Here is a 23,553-nt window from a genome sequence, read left to right on the forward strand (position 1 = left end):
GAGCAATTCACACAGACTCACATCTTACTAAGATTCTGACTTCATTCAGCACTTAAGATGCATGAACATTGCTGTCAATGGTTACATTCTTTTCAGGAAAGCCAAAAGATTGCTGAGACAAGGCTGTGAACTTTCTCAGCTTCCCTTTTTTTCCCTCTACTGATCCTTTTTCCTGGTTGTAGTTTAACTCAATCTTATCATGAGCACTATTTTCTAGTGGAATTATCCATTCTTACTTTGCTCCTCACAAGTTTCTTGTTACTGCGGAGAGTTGGGCAGGCAGGAGGCAAGTTTCCACCTCCCTTATTACGCGTTTTTCCCTGGGTGGCAAAGACATGAAAGTCTGAACTGTCCAGCAAACACACACCAGCTTTGTTCTCCCCAGGAGAAGCAAGGGTTTCTGACTTTGAACGTGGCCCCAGGACAATGGCATGACAGGTCTTCGGGTTGAGCGTGGTCATGGTACGGTTCAGCATCCGGGGCCTGCCTGGCACGACTGAGGGGACAGAGAGGGACTTCTGCCTGTCCTGAGACTTGGCCCCAGGCTGCAGCTGCTGCACTGAGGGGTTGACTAGCTGGAGCCTACACTTCTGGGGGTCTGGCCGCGGGCTCAGCGCCTTGGCCCCTACGTCTCTGACAGCCTTGTCAGTGTACTCACGTGCTTCGGCCCGCATTGTGGCCATCTCCTCTTTAAAGTCATTCCTCAGGGTCTCAATGTTGGCCAGCAGCTCCCCTCTGAGTGTTGCCAGTCCACCCTCCAGTACCTCCTCAACAGCTGTCTCTACTTCTCTCTTTCCTTCTTCCTCTTCCTTTCCCTCTTCCTCTTCCTCTGATACTCCCTCCACCGTTCCTTTGGTCTGGCTGGGCTTCTGTGCGCTGTTTTCCCTACCTCTCTCACGTGTGACCCTTTGCACCACATCCAGAATGCCCTTCTTGTGAAAGTCCATTCCTACCTGAAATTGGATCTGCTTGCGCACCTGTGTGAAGATGGACTGCATCTTGACCTGCGGGGCTCTGTCAGGGTTAGCGGGGCAGTCCTCTGTGGCTTTCGGCTTGTCGGCAGGGCCAGGTGTACTGCCGGACTCTGCGGACTGTGCCTCCGTGCTCTGGGGCCTCTCCTCGGTAGATTCCTCAGTGTTCCCCTCCTTCTCCTCCTGCTGCGGTTGCTCTTCAGTGACTTTTGTAGGCTCTGCTTCGCTCATGTTGAAGCCTTGGCTTTGTCCGTGTTAGTCTGTGTGCTCGATCTTCACCTCCTCCTTCCTACCTCTGCACTGTACTTGGTAGTCACTCAGCTCAGTACAGTTCTGCTTCCTCGAGGGATTTACCCCAGTGCCTAATCAGCCTTACAGCCTCCATCACCCAAGGAGGCAGGCAGCTCCTCTCCAGGGGAATACCACAGCCCCATGTATCCTCCTCTCAGGGAACAGTAAAATGCAAAGGGCAATCATTTTTAAATGTTACATAAATGTACATAAATTAAGATACTTTAAGTTCAAACTAATCGCCCAAAACTATAATTTCAGATGTTTGTATTGTGTGGCCTGGAGAAAACATTGTGCAAGAGTGAAAATGTCAGCAGTGCTTTTTGGCTTTATTCTCAGTTGATGAATGAAGTAACAGGGTACTGATAGAGTAGCTTTGAGCTGGTAGGTAAGCAGTAAAATGTGGAGAATAATTGTGCCCTCTTTTACTGTGAACTCCACTGTAATATCACACCACTGAATTTTAAATTACTGTCATCATTTACTGGACCTAATTATGCCTCTTGACAACACAAAGCCCCTGGGAATCAGAGTGAGAAAAAACAAAGCCCATTTGGGACACCTGCAGCTCACACAGAGGATAGATGAGTGTGTGGCTTCATTTTGCATTTTCACATGCTATTTCCCTACCAGAACTCACTCACTCTCCTTTCACCCGTTGTGTAAGGGGAATGAAACTTGCGGGTCCTCTTCGTAACTTTGTGTGTGTACAAGGGTTATGATGCATTATTTTTAATTGCCGTACTGTATTATCATTGTATTGTTCAGACTCATGGGCACATGTATTGTGTCATGGGACTTGGGTCATGGGAAACAGCAGTTCAGTAGACCTTGTCTGTTAAAGTAGTGTTGTGGTTAAGTTAGAAAAGAGAATGCTAGTAACTGTGTCCTTGTTGGGCTTGATGGCCTCATTCAGTTGCAAGTTTGTCTCCTAATCTTGGATGATTGGGGTGCAACACTCAACCATCTGCCACAGGACTAGCTAGATAGTGGCCTATTGTGTTCTGTGTTTAAATTAACCAGAGGACATCAAAAGGTCACACACGTCTGTGCTATTATATATCACTGAAGCTCATTGACAGTGGGAATGTAGTTTCACTTCATTAACATTATCATTGAAGAAAATAAAATGCCTCAGGCAGTATGGCAGGCAGTATGCAATGTAATGGTTAGAATGCTATCTGAGAACAGGTGGTTTAGATCCCATGATGGACATTTCTGCTGAGCCCTAACCAGGGCTCCAGACTGTGGCTGTGTATTATATTGCGAATGAATCACTGTAGAAATTGCAATGTATAGCGACTCCTTCCCCCTCCCAAAGGGCTGCTGCTATAGCAACGTTTGGGCTACCTTGCAAGTCATTTGGCTGAAGGCACAATGTGGTCTATCGATTCATATTCTCGCCAAAATGCATCAAAAACTTCAGTACCCAGTCTCTTAAATAAAATAAATGTCTCTGGTTTAAGATACATCAATACCGTAACAAAATGTCCTGTGTGTATTGTGTTCAGTGTGGATTATCCAGTGCAAAATTTGCAACAGTGTCAGCTAACTTTAAACATAAACCTGCATAGTTGCACAATGACAGGAGAAAGCATACACTTTCACAGAGATAAATGCATGACATGAGCTCCCTCGCTGCTGGCTTTCAAGTCCTGCCCACCGTAAAGAAGTGACTGGACCAAGGAAGTGCCTTTGCCCATAGAGGTAGGAAGTTTAAAAAATGTATCTTCTTATGAGCAAATAATTACACAACTCGTTCAACCTATATCACATAATTGCAGAAAATTGGATTTCTTTTTTCTGTAAGGGAGAAACCTAAGGAGAACCTATTTGCACTGTGCATGTTCTCTGCAAACGAGGAAAGCTCTCATTTGTTATAATGCCATTCTGAGTTTTCTGGGGCATTTTGAAGTATGCTTTTATTTTAATGTTTTAATGTTCTTTATTATACTTTATTCAATTTTGCACTCACTTCACTCTAATAGTAAAGACCATTGCACCTTATTTAATTTTCAGCCTTTTATTTGAATATCCACATCTGACAAAAAATGCAGTTTCATACCTTATAAAGATGATATGCATTTATATTGTGTAAGACTGTGGAAAGAAATTGTGCCACCAAAACAGGTGCATGTGTCATCATCTGATGAAATCAGAATTAGCATTGAGAATCATTCTTAAGGAAGTTGATGCAAAGGAATGCGTTCAAGCTGTAACCAGGGGAAGAGGGGCAGAAGGCACATAGCTGGCTTTGCAGGGGAGGCCCGTTGATTTGTATAACTAATGTATTCTCAAAAGTGTATGAATATAAAATGTTGCACATTATTTCTGCTTTCAACGTCTTAATGTAGACCTACTTTAGGCCACTGCAAATTATACAGGCCACTGCAAAATGTAGTAAAATTTAAAAAATAATGCATGCAGTATATTTTTTCAACTATTACCACTCGATTTTATACTAGTTATTTTGGAAAAAGAAAAAGAAAAAAGCTTTTTAGTATTTAGCTATAAAATATAAACAACCAATAGGAAATCAAAGTTGATGTAACTCCTCTTCTTACCAAACTTAAACATATGGATTTACTCAAGAAATGAACGCGTACACAAGCTTACTAATGCAGCGTCTGACGGAAGAGCTACATATGCTGAAACAGGCCTTTTCTTCACTGTTCATCTCCTTCTTTCTGGAACTATGGGGGAGGAGACGAGTGGAGGAAAGGAGGGTGCATTTTCGCGTACTGCGGGACGCACGCCATCCCATGCATCCTCATCCCATTCTCTCTCAGAAAAGCTGGTAGGCGTGGTATTCTGAAGTTCATTCAAGTCGTTTATGAACTTTAGTTTACTGTACTGATTGTCTTTGGTGAGGAAGGACCTAAACGGGAAAATGGTGAGAGAATATACAGAGAAAATGATATTGTAATTATATTCTTATATTTTAGCCAGACGAAAATAGCTTCGTTCATTTTAATTTAAATGTTTTTGCTTAATTGTTAATTTAATGTTTTGTTCCTTATTATTTACATAACATTATGGATTCAAACACCATGCTCATACTTTTTACTGATAGAGCGATGTGATACGGTGAACAGAAATGTATGATGCGAATTTTACTGCTTATTATTTTACTGAGTTTATTCTTAATACTTATATAAATTACATTTTGTTTTCAAATTTTAGACTACTTACACTGATAAAGGCGAAAAGGTACGTGGTGCTTAACATGAAATGTTTCTTAACTGATTTTATAAAATGTGCATCATGATAGGCTATATGTTTATTAACGGTTTGGTCAGAAATAATATACAGCTGTTCAGCTGAATTACAAAATAATATTAAAATATGAACGATCGCACACGCTTGATGCAAATTGATTAATTGTTCTTTTTGCTCATCAGCATGAACGGGGCAGGTTGGTCTGCTTTGACCATATCACGTTTTGGGTCGGCAATGCCATGCAGGTAACAGAAATCACACACTGGGATGCTTTTCGGGACTGCCCCCCCTCCCCGATAAAAAAGTTAGAGGAGTTTTCTCTAAAGAAACCGCGATTGGTTCTCCGAAGAGGTGGGGACAGCCTGCATGCAGCCGCAGACTGCACCACCCTGTTGATCTTGATTGAATACACATTGGACGCAAAGACAATTTCATCTATGGCCAGTAGATGTCGTTCCGAAGACATGAAGCAGGCACACATCCATACACGAAAAATAGTACACTTGCTCCACAGCCATGATACTTCTTTCTTTTTTCTATTTAAAACTGTTATGTGGGTGTTCTTCAATCAGTGTGTGTAATGATAGTTAATGATTTTTTTTTTTTTTAATGCAATGATAAAGCTATTTCTATGAATCTTTATTTTGGATCTCTTAGACGGCCTCATTCTATTGTAACAAGATGGGATTCGAACCAGTGGCGTACCAGGGCCTGGAGACTGGCTGTCGTGATGTGGTGTCACATGTGGTGAAACAGGGAAAGGTAGGAATTGTGTCTTTCCTTAGCTAATCATATACACACATTCTGTGGTAGAAGGTAAGAAGACTCCTTTGGATGAATCAGGCAACCTCCAGTGATAAACTCTTGGTGGCTGGCTGCTAAGGTTATCATTTCAAATGTTTTTCCTTTTATTTTCTTGCAGATCTTTTTTGTATTTCAATCTGCGCTCAATCCAGGAAACAAAGGTAAGGCTGTGAATGAGGCCAAGAGCAGGCCGTGGATCAGAGATTGGTGCATTGTGACAAAAGGGAACCTCATTAGACTCTGATTCTTACCTATTGCTGTGCTGTCTCATTTTTTCAACACCACCCCTCCCTCCCCACACACTCTTTAATGCAGAGATGGGAGAATACGCGGTGAATCATGGCGACGGAGCAAAAGACATTGCGTTCACAGTGGAGGACTGTGACTTCATTGTTGAGGTACTGGCACATTCTGGACACTCGTTGCTGTAAGGTGCTGTACAGTACCTTCTCTGCTCACTGGATCTTCTGAGCCCTACAGTGATGTGTTGTCTGGATCCCCCACAGAAAGCCAGACAGCGTGGGGCTGTCATCGTGAAGGATCCCTACGTGCTGGAAGATAAGTGCGGCTGGGTGAAATTAGCTGTCATTCAGACGGTAAATGAGACAAATACTGTGGTTTTTATCTTGCACAAAGGAATAGTCATGTGCCCAAAAGGCAGAACAAACTACAGACCATGCTCAGTCACTTGCATTATTAAAACATTTTTTACATAGTAGACATGATAAAAGTCTCTTCTTCTGTTATTTCTATACTTTTTAAACATGACTCAAAGTTCATAATTTTATGTAATTTTGTCAAAAATGTATTATCAGCCAATATGTCAGATAACATTTATAATATTCATTCTGAGCCATTGTTTATTTGCATGTAGATCACTACCTGTCCAAGTGTCACTTCACAGGGAAAATAAGCTGTTTAAGGGAAGTCCTTTTCTATTCATTATGGGCCACAAACTTAACATCAGGGACAGTACATTTGTTCAACACTGATACTAGGATTCAAGGTGTTGGTGTTTGCAATTAATGCTCGATATCTCTTCTCCATGTATTCCTGTGGAATGTAAAATGTGTCACTTTCCACAGTATGGTGACACCACACACACACTGGTGGAGAGGACAGACTACAAGGGCCTGTTCCTGCCCGGCTTTAAGGCACCATTCTTCACGGACCCTACTCTGGCCAAAATGTGAGTGTGACACACCCTGAAGGGTAAGAGTAGGAGAAAGACTAGGCATGTTGTAGACCAGCTGTACATACCAGCTGACTAATAATGAATATATGCATTTTGGCCAGGTGTATGTAGATGAGAGACTACTATATAGACTATACAGAGAGTGAATAGAAATGTGTTGACCAGATGTAATCAGAATAAATAGACATGTTTTATTCTGAAGGTAAAACGTGGAACAGCTCTTATAACATCAGTCCATGTGCTAGATCTGGATGGGTTCTGGATTTCACTCAGAGCAGTTATCTGGCTAACTCAGTAATCCTGCTTTGTGGAATAGGTCTATTGTTGTAGCTTGAATGTTCATATATTTAAATAAAAATAAATGTATACTTTTATTGATCACATGTAGGTAAGACTAGAATGAGTGAGTGCACTTTAGACCAGAGTAGCAGTGTTGCAAACCAACTGTATATTAAGATTAAGGAGTAGGAGTTTTATATTTTATAGTTGAGAGGTGTGTGTGTTTTCAGTCACGTATCTAAAGACGTGTCTGACTTAGCCAGGATCCGAGTGGTAGCTGCCTGTAACGCTGAACACTTGATCCCACAGGCCAACTGTGAAGCTGGACTTCATTGACCATGTGGTGGGGAACCAGCCAGACAACGAGATGGTTCCTGTAGTGGAATGGTAATGTGCAGGATAGCTTCCGGGGACCTATAAAGCTATACATGCTCACACATACGCTGACACAAAGAGAGAGAAAGTGGCCTAAAATTCCATACCATTTTGTCGTAAAGGGATCATGGGATATGCTGTGCAGAGGAGCCCAGTGGGATCTATCAGCCAGATGTATATTCTCCAGATTGGCTTGCAGAGTGGCGGGTTTTTTGGAGGAAGGGGGGTGGGACAGTCTTGTGCAAGACGTGGAAGTTTGGCACAGGCCAATCATGGCCATGACTTTGCAGTTTTTCCATCCGGATCTCAACAACGCCCTGCATCTGGAGTAGGTTTACTCCTCCATCGTACAGCACTCGAGATCAAACGGGCCATGAGATCAGCAGCAGCTGCTGTTCAAATGATACAGGTCAGGGTTCACCGAGCAGGAGGACCTAAGGCCAGCTCTCATTGACTTCTGGGTGTTTTGCAACCACGCAGGTGCTCAAGCCTTGTTCTTTCCCACAGGTACCGGAAGAACCTGCTCTTCCACCGATTCTGGTCAGTGGACGACAAACAGATGCAGACAGAGTTCAGTGCCCTGCGCTCCATCGTTGTGGCCAACTATGAGGAGACGGTGAAGATGCCCATCAACGAACCTGCCATGGGGAAACGCAAGTCCCAGATCCAGGCAAGATCTCATTCGGAACAGTGCATCAGTGCAATGCAAAATGATGTGACTATCGTCAATAGTATCTCAAACAATCTTGAAAGTGATTCTTATATCCCTTGAAAATGATTCTTACATCCTGATGCCTTCAAAAGTGCTGTTGTTAAACCTCTACTGAAGAAGGCTAACTTAGTTTTAAGCAATTGCAGACCCATGGCAAACCTTCCTTTTTAAACAAGATACTAGAAATAGTTGTTTTCAGACAAATAAACAACTTTTTAAATGAAACAATATTCTAGATTTCATTCAGTCATAGCCAGAGACTGCTCACATAAAGAGTGTTCACATTAACCAGTGTTCAAGATTCAAGTGTGGCATTTGACACAATAGACCATGGAATTCTCTTAAACTGTCTTGAGAGCTGGGTTGGTCTCTGATTGTGTTCTAAACTGGTTTCAAACATACATTACAGGAAGGAAATTTGATGTTAGTCTTGGAGACCATGTGTCAGAGAAACAACCTTTGGTGTGAAGGGAGCTGCCTTGTGCCTCTGCTGTTCTCACTATATATGCTTGCATCTGTTTGAGCCAAGTGATGCAGATGCCTTAAACATTTAAAAAAAACAAAATGAGGATAAAACAGAAATTGTATTAGTTTGGCCCAAAGCCAAAAGTAATCAGCTCTGAAGGTTTTGGGAATCAGACTCCCTGGATTAAACCAGAAGTATATAGATAAGGTGACCAAAACAGCATTTTTTCACCTCTGAGATATTGCCGTGGTACACCCATTCCTAAACCAGCATGATACTGAAAAACCAAGTAGATTGGACTACTGCAATGGACTTCTTATAGGTCTTCCCAAAAACCAATTGACAGGAGTTTGGACAACCAACAGTTTTCGGACCTCAAGGACCATGATTTGATGATCACTGCTGTAGAATATCCCAAAACATATGCTACAGAGAAGAACTTTGCTCTCTTTTTAATGCAAAGCACTTTGTTTTTCTTTCTTTCAATTTTCATTTCTTGCTTTTAATGTAAAGCACGTTGAAGTATATCTAGCAGCACTGTTTTTAATATTTTCTCCTTGTTTTATCAGTTACTTTTTTCCTTATTATTTTATTTCTATATTATGTTTATGTACAATGTCTTGTATTTATAATTCTTAGTTAATTCTTTGTAATTGCTCTTCATGCTAAAAATAAAACACTTTGAGCTACATTTTATGTATGAAAGCTGCAACATAAATAAAGCTTATTATCACTATTATTAAATATTCTTAAAATATTATTAAATCCATGACTGTAGAATGACTGTTTTTTTTTTGTCCTGGTTTCTGATTGACACAGTTCCTTCTCTTGTTTTTCCACAGGAGTATGTGGATTACAATGGTGGTCCAGGGGTCCAGCACATCGCCATGAACACATCAGACATCATCACAGCTGTGAGTAGACTGTCTAATGCTTCAGGCCAAAGGTGGCAGTATACCTAATAAGGCAAATTCAGTCAGTTTTCCATTGATTTAAATTTAGAAAATTTCCTCAGATTCGTAACCTGAAGGAACGTGGAATGGAGTTCATGACTGTGCCAGACACCTACTACCAACAGCTGAGGGAGAAACTAAAATTTTCCAAAGTGAAGATCACGGAGAACTTGGACACACTGCAGGTCAGCATTTGTATTCTAGAGCTTCTTTAAACCAACTCCAACAAATCCAGGGATCCCTGTGGAGGGAATGAGTATTTTTCAGTTCCTGGTGATTACTCTTAAGAGCACTAAATAGAAAATGGAGGCTTTACTCTTGCTGTTGATCTTCCAGGAGCTGAAGATATTGGTGGATTATGATGACGATGGATACCTGCTTCAGATATTTACCAAGCCAGTTCAGGACCGCCCCACTCTTTTTCTGGAGGTGATTCAGAGACACAATCACCAGGTGAGACCCCGGAGGAAGAATAGAAATTATAGATTTGGTAGCATTGTTCATTTTCATGCTTATGTACAGTCCTTACCTCATGTAGAAAATTAAAGAATTAAAGCAATGCATTTATATTATTTTATATTACCAGAAAAAAGTCATTTTTATAGCATGATCTCTCAGCATATCACAGAATTTTCTGTGGCTCAAGATAATATGAGATGACTCAGAAAAGTATGTTCTATGGTCATGGACATTTTGCTGCATATTTGCTCCTTGAAGAAAAGGCCTTATAAGATTGTTAAGTACGTATAACAATGTGTTCCTCACCAAAGACTTGAAGTTTGTATTATACAAATTATGATATCTGGGAAGTGTGAGACTTTTGGGGTAGAATCAGGGGGAAAAAAAGTCAAATCTTGATTATTTGATTATTTTTACATTTACAACAGACTGTATACATATTTACATTTAAAAATATTCATCCCACCACTGCCTATTGCAAGTTTAAAAAGAATGAGCCACGTTTAGAGCTTAGCGATTGCAAATTATATTTAAAGGTCTTACTAAAATGATGACGCAGCCAGGTTTAACAGCCGTGTCTTGATGTTTACAGGGTTTTGGAGCTGGGAATTTCAAGTCTCTCTTCCAGGCCCTTGAGGCTGATCAGAATGCAAGAGGAAATTTAACGGTCCTGACCCCTAATGGTATCTCAGAAAAGCTTTGAATCCATCCCAGAACCTCTCGCACCAAGTAACCCCTGCAAAAACAACTAACTGACCGAACATTTTGTTCAAGGGACAAACGGTCAGATTGCATCCCTTCTATTAATTCCTTCTTACCCATTTATAAATTTTGTTGTGACTCCTGGTTTTTCTTACTAGTTGCTGCTTTTCCAATCAATACTTAAAATAAGCCAGGGCTGATTTCACTCTGTAGACAACGGAATCAATGTAGGATGCAATGAATCACAGTAGATAACGATTGTCAAAACAATGTTTCCACATATAAAGCCACCGCTCAATAAACACAGAGCAAGTAATTATAGAAAATGTTAACACTGCTAATGACAACTATTTGCTGTAATTATAGATTCTGCGCTCACATGCAGAAACTGCTGCGAAAGGCTAGTACCATCACACAGCATGCTGGATGAATTCCCCAAACTGTTTAATAATGCATCCCCACAAAAATGGATATAAATTATTTTAGGGAAAATGGTAAGACAAATTAGCAATGCACCAGTGCTTCCCAAAAGTTATGCTAAATTATGCTACACATTTATGTTAAAAATACTACCCGATAATTATGCTTCTTTTTTATACCTCTCATTAAGCCAGTATATACTCATGTGCTCACAAGTCCACAGGTACGATCATTAAAGCTACTTACATTTCCATTAAATGTGGCCAATATAAGCAATGACATTGTATGAGTGGTCATTTAATAAGACTTCATGAGAAGGAACAAATTTGCACACCAGCCTTTGTCTTCTCAGTGACGTTTCACGGCAAATTTTCCTTGTTCTTTATCGACGCCATTGCTTTTTCATATTAAAATCATTCAATATTTTATGTTGTGGATATGTAGCTTGGCAATGCATGCAATAAAAGTATCAATATTGGTTTGGACCCTACATACACCCTGCACAGTACATACGGTGTGCTCTGTATGCACTACATTAGGGTACTATGGCACCCTTAACAAAAGACACAGTTCAAGATTATTAACAAAAGGTCAGTATGTTTATGGATTCCTTTATAAAAGTTACTATAATACAATAATACATAATCATGAATTCACAAAAGTATGAACAAATATGTACAGCAAGACACAACACTTGTCAACAAAGATATTCGGCACATTATCCATCAACACAAAAACCTCTAGGTGTGTAAATAAAAAAAAAAAAACAATAAACAGTACAGTCTCCAAAGCTGGGCCTTAGTAAAATTAAAAACAATAAAAATAACCAATACAAATGTCTCAGACATTTTTTATTGCAAACCATTTCAATGTCCATACCTCAATCCACAGAACCTGTTTTTATTCCCAAATATGAATGTGTTTAGAAAAATTAGTTAAAAATGGTCAAATATAATGAATAAAAACAAACTGCAAAGAGGCTAGCTAGAAACTTCTCAGTGGGCATTGATATTTAATAAGCTTTGCTTAAACCACTGAGACTTCTGCAGTGGCAATGGAGGAGATTGTGCGTTAGTGTATGTGTAAAAACAATAAATCCACTTTTAGCTGTCCATAAATATTTGAAGATGCCTTTATTTCTTAATTTTATTATTTTTAAACATTTCAGTCATTATAATAAATAGGCAAGTGAGAAGTCATGTAAGCTCACCCAGCTCTTTTGCCATTTTTTCTTTCACGGAATAATGCTTGTATTCTCTACACTGCAAATAGATGTACACAGAATTTACAAAAAAAGCTTGACACAAGCTGAATACATTGCTACCAGCTGTGTGTGCACGAGTGTACTCTACACTTTGTGCATACCTCCAAGCTGCGTTTCTGTAGCAAACACCCCAAACAAAAACATCCACAACTATTTACAATCTACAGCTTACAAAGAGCAAAGGGCTGGAAAAAGGAAAAAAAGACGTTTCTACAAGAAACAATCTTTCCAAGGGAAATGCCGGTTCATATGATGTATTACACGCACCTTTGCTTCAAATAAACAATTTATCTTCTTTTTTTACTTTACATGTTTAATGCTCCCTGAAAATATCACAATTGTTAAATAATCATTTGTTTTTTCTAAAAAAAAAAAAAAAAAAAAAAAAGAGGAAATAAACTCATGGAATTTTCAGTACCCCACTGCCCTTTCCCGCACCCTTGCTGAAGATAAAATTGCCTCACATGATACAAATTAACATGTACAATATAAACATAATGATGATTCTGTTTAAAAAGCCGCCTCATAACCCTGTGTGAATCCTCAGAAGCTGCAGGCAGGATGTACAATAATGTGGGGTTTTGGGGTTTCTGATTTACAGATGGGGCCCTTGGCAAGAAAGGGCCCCAGCCTTAGTGCATTTGTAACAATAACAACAACAAAACAAAATTATACTTGAACAACCAATAATTACTGCTGCTACTTTTATGACAGATGGTGAAAATACATACGTAATTTAAATGAAAACAGAAAAAGCACCATATGGGAACTGAAACGAAAATGGCAGGTGAAACAAAAACGAATAAACAGCGTGTGAAAGGCTGGAGTTAAGGGAGTTACTTCCAAAAATATGTAAACACAGGAGCCTCCTTCCAAGGCCCTGGACATTTCAGCTGTAGCACCAAAGAATTAGTAAAGACCATGCGCACTGACTCTATCACTCACTCACTCACTCACACACACACACACACACTCTATCTGAAAAGGTGCTATCCATTAGTTCTGAAAAGGAGATTTGAATAGGCACTGTTCTCATTGGCCATAACTGTTTCCAAAAGTCTGTTTCGCCCTCTAGAGTACAAATACTGCTACTGCAGCAGCTGCTTGCTCTGTCAGTCAGCCAGCTGTGAGTCAGTGAGGGACACTAGCTATGGTTTCTAAGGCCGCTTCTTTCAGTCACAACCGAAAGGTTTGGGTCAGAAGGAACTGTCCAGCACCTCTTTACAGCAGCAGGAGGGACCAGCGGGCAGACTTACCTAATAAAAGGAGAATTTTGGCTAAGAGGTCATATTGGTGAGGTCCTGCCTTGCACTCACTAGGACCAAAACTCCTGATATATACATATATATATATATAAATGATACCTACTGCGTAGCACATGCTCATGAGACTGAGAGACTTCACAGAGGCATTGTTGTTCAGGGAATCACATACACACGCACATGCATATACACACACACACACACACACACACACACACACACATACATACAGTTAGAATGTCTGTACCAGTACCACCAATTATAATCAAACACTAATGCAGGAAGCATAGAATAAAAGTAAAGACAAACTGTCCCTGGACTGAGGGGTAAGGAAAGTAACCTCATTCAGTAATTTTCAGTAAAGTGCACAATCTGTGTAAAAAAAGGCAACTGAAACAAAGTATATTACTTACACTGCCAAACTGACTGCCTCCCTCACACAGAATAACATCCTGTTAAGTGTCCAGGTGACATACTAACATAATGCCTGTCCTCCAGCAGGGTAGTGATCTGGTTAACGGAACTACAAACTGCTTCCCTAGTCATGATGAGCTAGGAATTCAACTTCAATTCTGCAATCTAGCCACCAGGGGGCAGTATATATTAATAGTTTATAAATGTACAGATTCAACTCCCAGAGACAAGCTCTCTTGGAATGAATCTATACAGTTGATTACAGTATTAATGTTGGACAATGTTGAACACAATGTACATTGAATTTACCCCTCACACAAGGATATTTACTAGTGATCGTCAGTCATTTTTTGTTTTTCTCTCAGAGAGCTCAAGTCATGGGTATATAGAAAAACAAACAAAAATCTAAAATATTATGAAGTATGGGAAACTAAACGATGAGGTAAACATTGAGAACATTAGCTTTTAGGCTAGTATACCTTCACTACGAGCCCCTCACACCCACGACACAGGGCAAGCAGTAAAAAAAGGCCTCCTTCCACTAGCATCCCACTAGCTTTCCACTGCAAACAGTCTATTAGCAGCAAACATTAGGCATCACCATTTTTAAAGCACTTCCACTTAGCATGGTCAATCCTTCAGAAACTGCAACACTGAACCCAAGGCCTCTCTGTTGCCTCCATGAAAATATAATTGAGACAAATTAAAGTAATCGATCAGCGAAAACCCAACATTCACTTCCACGTAATAGTGATTCTCACCGCACACGTTAGCACCTGTATGGGAGCAGAAGAATTATGTTCGTACTTGTTTGACACTCAAGGAAAACATAGCAGCTTTACATTCCAAATAGGCAGTGATAGTACTGTGTGTGGGATGGAGGGAAGGGCTATGGAAGAGATCACATGGGAAAGGTGAGTAGTTGGAGGTAGGGTGAGAAGATCTAGTGTCTTGTGCGCAAGGCAGAAAAAAATGAGTAACACATTAAATGTTTGTAGAGAAAGCACCTGAAACTGTAAACAACAACAACAACAACAACAAAAAAAAACACCTAGCTGCACAGGAGCTAATGGAAGAAGCTTTGAGCCTAAGTGCGATTAATTAGTGTGTTCTATTCACACACATCTTCCCGTTTTCATCCCCCTTTTTGCTTTGTAGTTTTGTAGAAGTTTGATTGTTTCCAATTTTTTTGGCATAGTGCAACCATGCAATGGGTCCTGACTACTGTAGTCTGAACCGTACGTCTGTAGGTCCTGACTACTGTAGTCTGAACCGTAGGTCTGTAGGTCCTGACTAGTGTAGTCTGAACAATCCCATGCCCAAGTCCTGCTCTAGTTCAGGGTGCCCCGGCAGTTTTCCGCCCCGCACAGGCACGGGATTTTGTCATCCTCGATAGGGAACTTATAATCGTATGTGATCTCCTCATTTACGCTGATGGGCTGCCTGGAGTAGATAACGATCTTCTTCTGTGACTCCACAGTGATAACTTTTGCGTAGCAGTTGGGCTGGAAGACAAAAGAGAAAATCATCCTCTGCCACAAATTAATCTGAATTTATGACAATCCAATTCTGTTGTTGTCCCCACACAACCCAAAAAAACTCCACCATGAAATGAAGATGCTGTAAACCTAGCTTAGCATAGTTTTCTGTACCTAATCTATTGAAGTTGGCTGGTGCCAATTTGTGAAAACGAGGAAACAATCGCTTATAATGTAATCCCATTAACATTAAATCATAATTTATCCACCCATATGCCAGTGTTGCCACCAGGGTTGTAACTCAGAAAGTCTCAAAGCAGTGAAAGTTCAATGCTTTTTGTGTTTAATATGAATGATCAATGAGCTGTGCGAAGTCATTTCCCATTAACAACATCCTTCTCTTTCACACTTTGCAGTTTATAGCATCCACTTGGGGTGGAGGGTGATAACCCCTTTTTATTGACTGCACCATCTAAGGATTTAGAAAACACCAGGTCCCCAGGGGAGACACAATCATTGTCAAAGCTAATGCTTCCTGTTGCAGCCTGAATCCACTAGCCTTTTCATGTTATGATTGTTTTGGGTATAAGCCCAGAAAACTGTGGCACCAGTTCTATTAAATAGCACGCATCATAGATGAGACAATGAGACAACACCTATGCATCAAATTAACATTCAAAATAGATTCCTATGCATTTGCAAGGTGATGGTGAATCCTTAAAATAGCAACTTGTTACTGCATAACACATTAGGAAATCTTGCCTCCCCTGAACTGCCAGGAGGCAGAAACACTCACATTGCAGCTGTGGTTGATGAACCTGGCAAAGTTCCCACACTTGGTGGCGTCGATGATGGTGTCGTGGTCCACTCGGAACATGTAGCTGCTACCGATTCCCTCGTCCTCGTAGCGTTTCTCACGCATGTCCGCGATAACCTGAGGGTGGGGACAAACACATTAATCTGAGCACTGCTTCATGGTACCACCAGCAGTAGTTAATCAAATTCAAAACTCAAGGAGCCCTCAAGGACCATCATGGACAATTCAATACTTCTTACTAATGCCACCACATAGCGCTATAGATGCTCAGTGTTGTCAGCTCAAACGGGGGAATACAAGAAGCGGTATCTGCCTGGCCTGATAGAAGAAGCTCCTCACCTGTCGGATGTTCTGGCCCACGTACTCGATGACCATCTCATCTGCTGCGATGGGCTCCATGGCGAAGAGGCCCCAGTCATGGATGTGGCTCTTGCAGAAGCGGATCTTTTTCTTGCGGAACTGTTAGAAGAGTGAGGGATGGCTGTATGAGGTGGCCATTCTGTGACAGGCATACATCAGGCCTGGAAAGCTAGATATGGACGAATACCTCTCCACCACATTAAACCTAAATATTCTATGACCTAAACATATGCGATAGCTTTCATCACATAATGAACATGGATACAAAGTTAGGGTTAATTAGAAAAATTATAGAAACTAGCCGCCAGTGACCATCCTATGGATGTGGTAGCAAATGAGGCTGGCCTACAGACATTCCAAATTTGGAGGATAAATGTTAAATGCATGTACATGTACCAACGATATACTTATGGTGTATATTCAAAAGGGAGAACCAGACTGCACAGAAAATGTGAATTGTGGAAAATGAGGTACGGGTCTGGATCCATACCTTGAGCTGGTTGAACTTGAGGAGGTCGCTGTCACAGCTGAAGGAGGAGAGCAAGCGGCGCTGTTCGGACCGGCGCTCGGACCCGGCCCGGGTGGAGATGTGCGGCTGAGCTGGGATACTCATCCCCTGCAGGCAGGTGCATATTCCCTGGTTACAATTTATAACACTCTAGCTCTGCCTGCCACACAGACGTCTATAGAGACCACTTCAAAGACCAAAACAATAACACTACATTTGCGCATGTGCAACTTACTCTTTTCCTGATAAACTTCTGGTGAGGCTCCAGTTATAAATATATACGCTATGACAGGCTCTTATTTTTTTGTACATTTGCAACTGGTAATACCACGATCATTGGTGTTAGCTATACACCAGTGTCAAAATGGCACTGAAAGCCTATTTTTATAGCAAACCAATTAACTTTCATTTCCGACAGCAAGTTCATTTCAGGTCACAAGGAGGAATCTACCACTGAACAACATGTTGATTCTGACATTTTTATAGATAACATTGCCTCTAAAAACTCTACAGAAGGTTTTTGGCATCAGCAAGCTAATTAGCTAATTTGTAAACAAAATGACTCAACCCACTGGAGGTTTTCTAGGAACACTGGCATCAAGCCCGCTGTCTATACAATGGTCTATACAAATATAGCTGCACATCTTTTACAGACTCATTTCAGCCTTTCAGTCCTTGTTCTCAGCATTTACCGGATAACATTATTCATATTTGCTATTATTTATCACATTGTGTTATTTTCTAAGCAGGCATCCTTATTCTGATTTTTGCAATACGTAATCTGAGAGCAGAAAAGGAGGGAACCACCGCTTCTGAGCCAAAATCACCACCACTTACCTGCGTGTCCATGGGTGGCTCGTCCATCAATGGCCGTGTGCTGTTGAGGTATTTCAATTTGTCCTTTTTGTCGATTTTGTAATAACCCTCGCTGCGAGCGCATCCCGTCATGTGATCTCGCATCCCGTCGTCCCTCTTCTTCCTCTTTATTGGAGCAATGCTGGTTGGTGCCAGAAGTCAAGGAATGGGTACAACCAGAGAGCTTCACACAGTCACACAAACACATGGGGTAACATCTAAAACGTGTTTGGTAATAGTTATGGTTATGTCTGGGGTTTGTTACGCACAAAAAACCTCAACTATCCAACCACATTTAATCAAAGTGGGACGAGTTAACACAGTGTTTTACTATGGTGAGCAAGGTCTTTTGATTGGTTGACAAATCTGTGACTGTAAGACTGCCCCAGACTGTAGAGTGGCCACTAGAGACTGATGGGACAAAATTTCCGGCTTGCCCCCTATCATCCCCTGGTGAGGCCAATTGTTGCCTCCGGCCATGACTAGCAATGGAGAAACTTGGGAGTGAAATACCCAGTCACCAGGCTCATGTTTTTGTTAGGAACAAGAGTCTTTACAGCGTGAGCCACCCAAAGGACAAATGGCACAATAATTTAACAAATAAGCACATGGGGAGACACATTAGTCGAAGAAGAAAAAACCTATGGTGACTACATGTTCTTGTGGAGTGTTTCTCCACAAGTATTTCTTGTTCTTATTGGTATCATTGACACTGAAACAGGTGGCTGAAAGACCTATACCTCACTGGCCCAAGTGAGCAACATCTCAGGAAATGAGCTTCAAAAATTAAGCCCATTTTTGGCCTCTTGCTGTCAACACATGATGACAGCTCTAGGATTTAAAAGGGTTAATGATGATCCTAACCTATACTGAAAGCACCACTGTGCCTTGGGGCCAGTCATGGAGTTTGGGTAAAGGATATGAGGATGATGGACCCAGAGGGTGTCGTTCAGCCAGTCGTTGCCGTTGTCCTGCTGCAGCATTTTGTCGTAGGTGATCTGCAGGTTCCGGATGTCCTCCTCATCAATGCCATCATTCCAGAGGTTGTAGAGGATGGTCATCTCCTCAAATTCAGAGCGTGGGGGGAAGAAGGGCCTGGGAGAGGAGGCCACGGGGGAGTGGGCAGCCAGCAGCAGCTCCTCCTGCCGCCGCCTCACCCTCCTCTGTGGCTTCTGCAGGAAATCCTCCTCCAGAAGCCGGTTGTCCAGCTCCTGGAGGGGCAGCTTGTCCTGCTCCTCCAGCTGGGTCCAGTCTTCCCTGAAGTCCAGGGTCACCAACGCAGGGTCTGTTGCAGCGCAAGGCACAACAGTGGCCGTGACCGGCATGTCTGCGAGAAGGTCTTTAACCGGGAGGTCAGGCGGCAGGGAGGGGGGCACATCGGCCACATGGGGCTGCTCCATTTGTTCGGGTGGGGCCACTACAGGGGTCTTCTTCGACTTGGGCCGCCCTGGCTTCCTTTTGGGCGGGGTGATGTCGGGAGGCACAGAAGGTTCCGCTGGTTGGACAGCGGCTGGCTGGTCTTCTGGCACGCTGGCTTCATTCAGAATGGACTCTATCAGGGGCGCGCAGGGGGTGGGAGGAGGGGGTGGCACCGAGTCCAACTCGACGGGAAGGGGGTCGGGGCAGAGGGCGGGGGTCGGCGGTGGCCCGAGGAAGCAGCTGAGCGGGGAAGCGCTGGGGGGCGGCTCCTTGAACAGAAGCCTCTCCTCCAGACTGTCGGAGGAGGCCTTCCTGTGGATGGGGATGCCGAATGCCACAGAGGCGGGGTCGGGGAAGGTGGGGGTGAAGGTGAAGTCCCGCCCAGGGGTCCGTGGGATGCCCGCACTGACACCGGGGGATTGGGAGGGGTAAGAGAATGGGCTGCCGGGTATGTGGGGAGAGCTCAGCGTCAGGCTGCTCCCCGTAAGGGGTGCTTCGCTGCCCGGCGTGATTGGCACAGTGTCTGTACTCTGGGATTTCCCCAAGCACTTGGCCACCTTGGTCATTAAGTCCCTCCCAGGCGTTCTGGGCAAGTCCTCATCTGCCGTGATCCTGGTTGAGGGGGGAAGGTCAGGCAGCAGACCAGGGGGCAGGAGCAGGGACTGGACTTCAATGATGGGGGCTGAGCAGGGGATAGGGTGGGGCACGATGGATGCTGGAGGTAGGAGCTTCTCGACGGGCACCTCTGCCTCTAGGAGGGCGACGGCCTCACGGCCTGGCGTGCGTGGCAGTTCCTCTTCCTCCGCCGTAGGGGAGGAGAATTTGCCCTTGAGCCGTACATCGAGGTCACTGTCCACCAAAGAGCCGGTCGGGGTAGGGGGGCGGAGGTTCCCAAAGTCCTCATGAGGCTCCATCTTCACCTCTGGGAGATCAGCCTCTACCTCAATCTCCGGCTCGGGCTCCTCTGCTAAACACAGAACACAGAAAGCTTTGTGATGATGAGCTGATGTAGTTCAGCCCATATCAAAAACATTAGACAAACACCAAATTCCTCACCAAAAGGTTCAGTTCAGTCCAGTTCAATTTAAAGTTGCATTTCATTTACATTTCCCCATAATGCACCATGCTAATTTAACCCTTAATAATATTGCATATAATCCTTTAGTTTAGGAGTGCCTCTCAATGCCACACTACATAGTAACAACTTGCAATATAAACATAATGATTATATCATGCACCACTGTGTATTGCATTAATATCTGTGGGATTCTTCCTCTGGTTTACCTCCATATCTGCACTGCTCTGTCCTCCTGTTTAGAAAGATGAACTCTCAGCTCTAATTTAAAGTACCATTTTACACTGATCACACTTATGCTTTATTACACTGATGCAATCATGGCTATGGGTTATGTGTTTTATCCTAGTTTAAACAATGCCCAGATGATTCATTATGATTATGTATATATAGAAAAAACTATAACCGCAATATTATCTTCATGAACAAGCGAAGCTTTAATAACCTGGAACTCCCTTAGGTGAGGGTGGCCGGAGGTCATGTGGTGGTTCGGGGGGCAGGATGTGAGAGACGGGGTCCTCCAGCCTGGTGCTGATGCAGTGCACCATCTCGTCGCCCTCCAGGAAGGCAGTGTGCGGCAGGTCTTCCTCTGGCTCCTCCCGCAGCTCCGCCTGCTCGATCCCCTGCTCCGCCACGCCCAGCAGAGCCAGCTCCAGCTCGTCGTCGTGCAGGACCGGTGCCGTGGGCGTGGCTGGAGGTTTGACCTCCACCTCCTCCTCATCGTCATCGGATGTGGACACCCGGAGCTCCTCCTCTTCCTCGTCTTCTTCCTCGTCCCCCGCCTCCACGTCCTCTTCTTCATCCTCATGCTCCTCAGAGCTTGAGTCATAGTCGGAGGAGTCGTCACTTTCCTCAGAGGAATCGGAGTCTGCTTTGGATGAAGTCATGCTGCCAACTTCTAGAAGATGAAGAGAGTCCATTCAGAACCAAATTTAAAAAAAACTTACTAAGAAATACTTGTAGTTGAGGTGTGCTGTGCTTAATTGTGAATGCATAACCTGCTCTCTGTTTTCATATTTACCCTCATCAGATGATTCTTCCCTCTCACTACTGTCAGATTCGACTTCATCTTCATCCTCCTCCTCTTCCTCCTCATCATCTTCTTCATCTTCATCATCCTCCTGTAGAACCCAGAACAGAACAGGTTCACTCACCTTGTGAATGCCTACGCTTTCACTATTTCGACAACACACAACATGAGCTTTGACACAAAAAATGTCAAACTCACCTTGCCAGAGGAGAGCCTTTCGGATGCTTCGGTTTCCTCTGGTTCCTCTTTGTCCGACAAGGACTCCTCCTCTTTCCCAGAAGTCTCCTCTTCTTCCTCCCCCTCACTGTCCAGCTCCAGCGGCCGAGCGTGTCTTCGCCTGATGGCTAAGACGTCGCCGTCCTTCTTGGACATGTCTGAGAGGTCCCCTATGTCCCGGTCCCGCTCAGACTCTGAGAACAAGAATGCACAGTGTCGGAACTTCCACCGCTATTTAAAAGTACACAGCATAGCAGTGATATTTAGTAGAAGAAGGCATACTTTTGCAGAATCTTTTAAGTTACCAACAAATAGGATAACTGAAAACATAACTAGGCTTTCACATCAGAACAAATACATTAACCAACAAAAACCAAAACAGTCTGCTAATTAATATTCCACATATATGTAGAATTTATGGAATCAACAGCAAAACATAACCATGCATCCTTACTCCTTTTCATTCATTGTTTCTTGTTACTGCAATATGTATTTTCAAACTTCTATAGGCTTAGTGACTACTTCTGAACAACGACTTATTTCCATTTCCTGTTCCTCTTACCATCCTGCACAACACCTTATACAGACACGTATACCTTTACTAATGTACACAATATTTCTCATTTTAACAAGGCTATTTACAGATCATCTTCATTTTTGTCCAGGCACATCGGTGAAAGGTAAGTAGATGTTTTTTCCATGCAGAGGCAAGGGAAAGTGGGAAAGTGCATGAATCTGCATGCTCACTTGGAAAACGTTGTTAGAGGAACAACATAAAAGCCAAATGTATGAGCATGCCAATCCAACATATTAAGTATGAACAAAGCCCATCAACACTGGAGGCTGTTTAGGGCATCCTGAGCTAACCTTCATCCTCCAGCTCATCATCCACAGGTGTAGAGGGGCGTATCCTTTTTGGGTCCCCTGTGGACGCCTGGTCAGGGGGCTCCTTCCGCTTCACCTGAACACAGAAAACCCACCATTAGCCCTCATCGACCTATGTGCCCATCCTCTGCAAATTTGGCTGAAGCAACATCATGAAACATTATCCAACTACAACTCCTAGCACAGAACAGCAAAACAATATATGCCTTATCACCAAAGGAAATGACAGAATGTTATATATTGTACTACTGAATTCTGAATAACTAATTCTCCAGAATTCATTCAATAAAATCCTAAATTACTATCATGTTTGAATAAATCAGATCAATTCATTCACATGACCAGAGGACACAAAACGTACTGATTATATTTTTGCGGCAAAAATGAAATGCTATTATGACGTGATTAAGGTGAAGGCCAGAAACATTCTTTCTCTTTGCAACCTCTACTAGTGAAAGGATGGAGCAGGCATTTGTGCTCAACCTCTCAAATGTCAAGCCGTTACAAACATCCATTATGCAGCTTCTTTCAGGACTTCTGCATTGCCACAAAAAACAACCAACAAGAGGCCATTGTGCCTATGCCATTTGTGCAGGTTTCAATACAGGTGGCGGCCTTGAGTATAGGAGCAGTAACAAAGCCACTTGTCTATCAAATGGCTTGTAAGCAAACCCAGTTTTCCCAGCAGCCATCCACTGCCCTGAAGATGCTCTCAGACTCCATCTCAATTACCAAAGACAAAGCCATCTGCATTAACTGACCCTGGCCACTGATCCAATTACGTAAATGAAAGAGTTTTGAGAACACAAAGAAACGCAAAGCCAGTCAGAAGAAGGGCTGGCCCATGTGTGCTTCGGGTGGGAGCGGGCGGTACCTTGAAGGAGGGCAAACGGATGGCACCCCGCAGGCCAATGCCCAGCCCCATGCCCTCATAGCCCAAGCACTCGCCCTTGTTCCAGTTCTCCAGCAGGCTGGAGGCTATGGGCTCCCTGGGCTTGGGCTTCTCCTTCTCCTCTTCCTTCCCCTCCCCAGACTTCACCGGCGTGAGAGAAGCCTGCAGAAAGCCAAGGGAAGTTACATTTCAGGACAACAAAGAATGCTCAAGTAGATCAGGCAGCACTGAG

General features: G+C 42.8%; 2 protein-coding genes across 4 annotated transcripts in view; one reads left to right on the forward strand and one right to left on the reverse strand.

Annotated features, from left to right (window-relative positions):
* The first annotated feature begins 4,705 nt into the window (after window positions 1-4,705).
* On the forward strand, window positions 4,706-10,704 carry LOC133140085 (4-hydroxyphenylpyruvate dioxygenase-like). Its single transcript, XM_061259642.1, has 12 exons — window positions 4,706-4,726; window positions 5,139-5,243; window positions 5,404-5,446; window positions 5,601-5,683; window positions 5,792-5,881; window positions 6,371-6,474; window positions 7,069-7,146; window positions 7,642-7,804; window positions 9,155-9,226; window positions 9,328-9,450; window positions 9,602-9,718; window positions 10,317-10,704. Exons 1-12 carry the CDS (start codon window positions 4,721-4,723, stop codon window positions 10,425-10,427), a joined length of 1,095 nt encoding a protein of 364 aa, XP_061115626.1. The 5' UTR covers window positions 4,706-4,720; the 3' UTR covers window positions 10,428-10,704.
* Window positions 10,705-11,423: 719 nt separating this feature from the next.
* LOC133140077 (histone-lysine N-methyltransferase SETD1B-A-like) overlaps window positions 11,424-23,553 on the reverse strand; it is a 28,968-nt gene continuing 16,838 nt past the window's right edge. For 2 of the 3 annotated variants that reach the window (XM_061259633.1, XM_061259631.1), the window contains 11 exons: window positions 23,304-23,483; window positions 22,412-22,505; window positions 21,527-21,738; window positions 21,320-21,419; window positions 20,744-21,196; window positions 18,727-20,190; window positions 17,787-17,953; window positions 16,932-17,057; window positions 16,421-16,540; window positions 16,061-16,198; window positions 11,424-15,291 (listed from right to left, as the gene is read on the reverse strand). In XM_061259633.1, coding sequence (XP_061115617.1) covers window positions 15,118-15,291; window positions 16,061-16,198; window positions 16,421-16,540; window positions 16,932-17,057; window positions 17,787-17,953; window positions 18,727-20,190; window positions 20,744-21,196; window positions 21,320-21,419; window positions 21,527-21,738; window positions 22,412-22,505; window positions 23,304-23,483 — 3,228 coding nt within the window. In that variant the 3' untranslated portion in view covers window positions 11,424-15,117. The remainder of the gene's footprint in view (window positions 15,292-16,060; window positions 16,199-16,420; window positions 16,541-16,931; window positions 17,058-17,786; window positions 17,954-18,726; window positions 20,191-20,743; window positions 21,197-21,319; window positions 21,420-21,526; window positions 21,739-22,411; window positions 22,506-23,303; window positions 23,484-23,553) is intronic. The other variant, XM_061259632.1, reaches the window with a different exon arrangement.

This window comes from Conger conger, chromosome 11 (assembly GCF_963514075.1).
Source record: "Conger conger chromosome 11, fConCon1.1, whole genome shotgun sequence".
In the NCBI taxonomy this organism is placed as follows: Eukaryota; Metazoa; Chordata; class Actinopteri; order Anguilliformes; family Congridae; genus Conger; species Conger conger.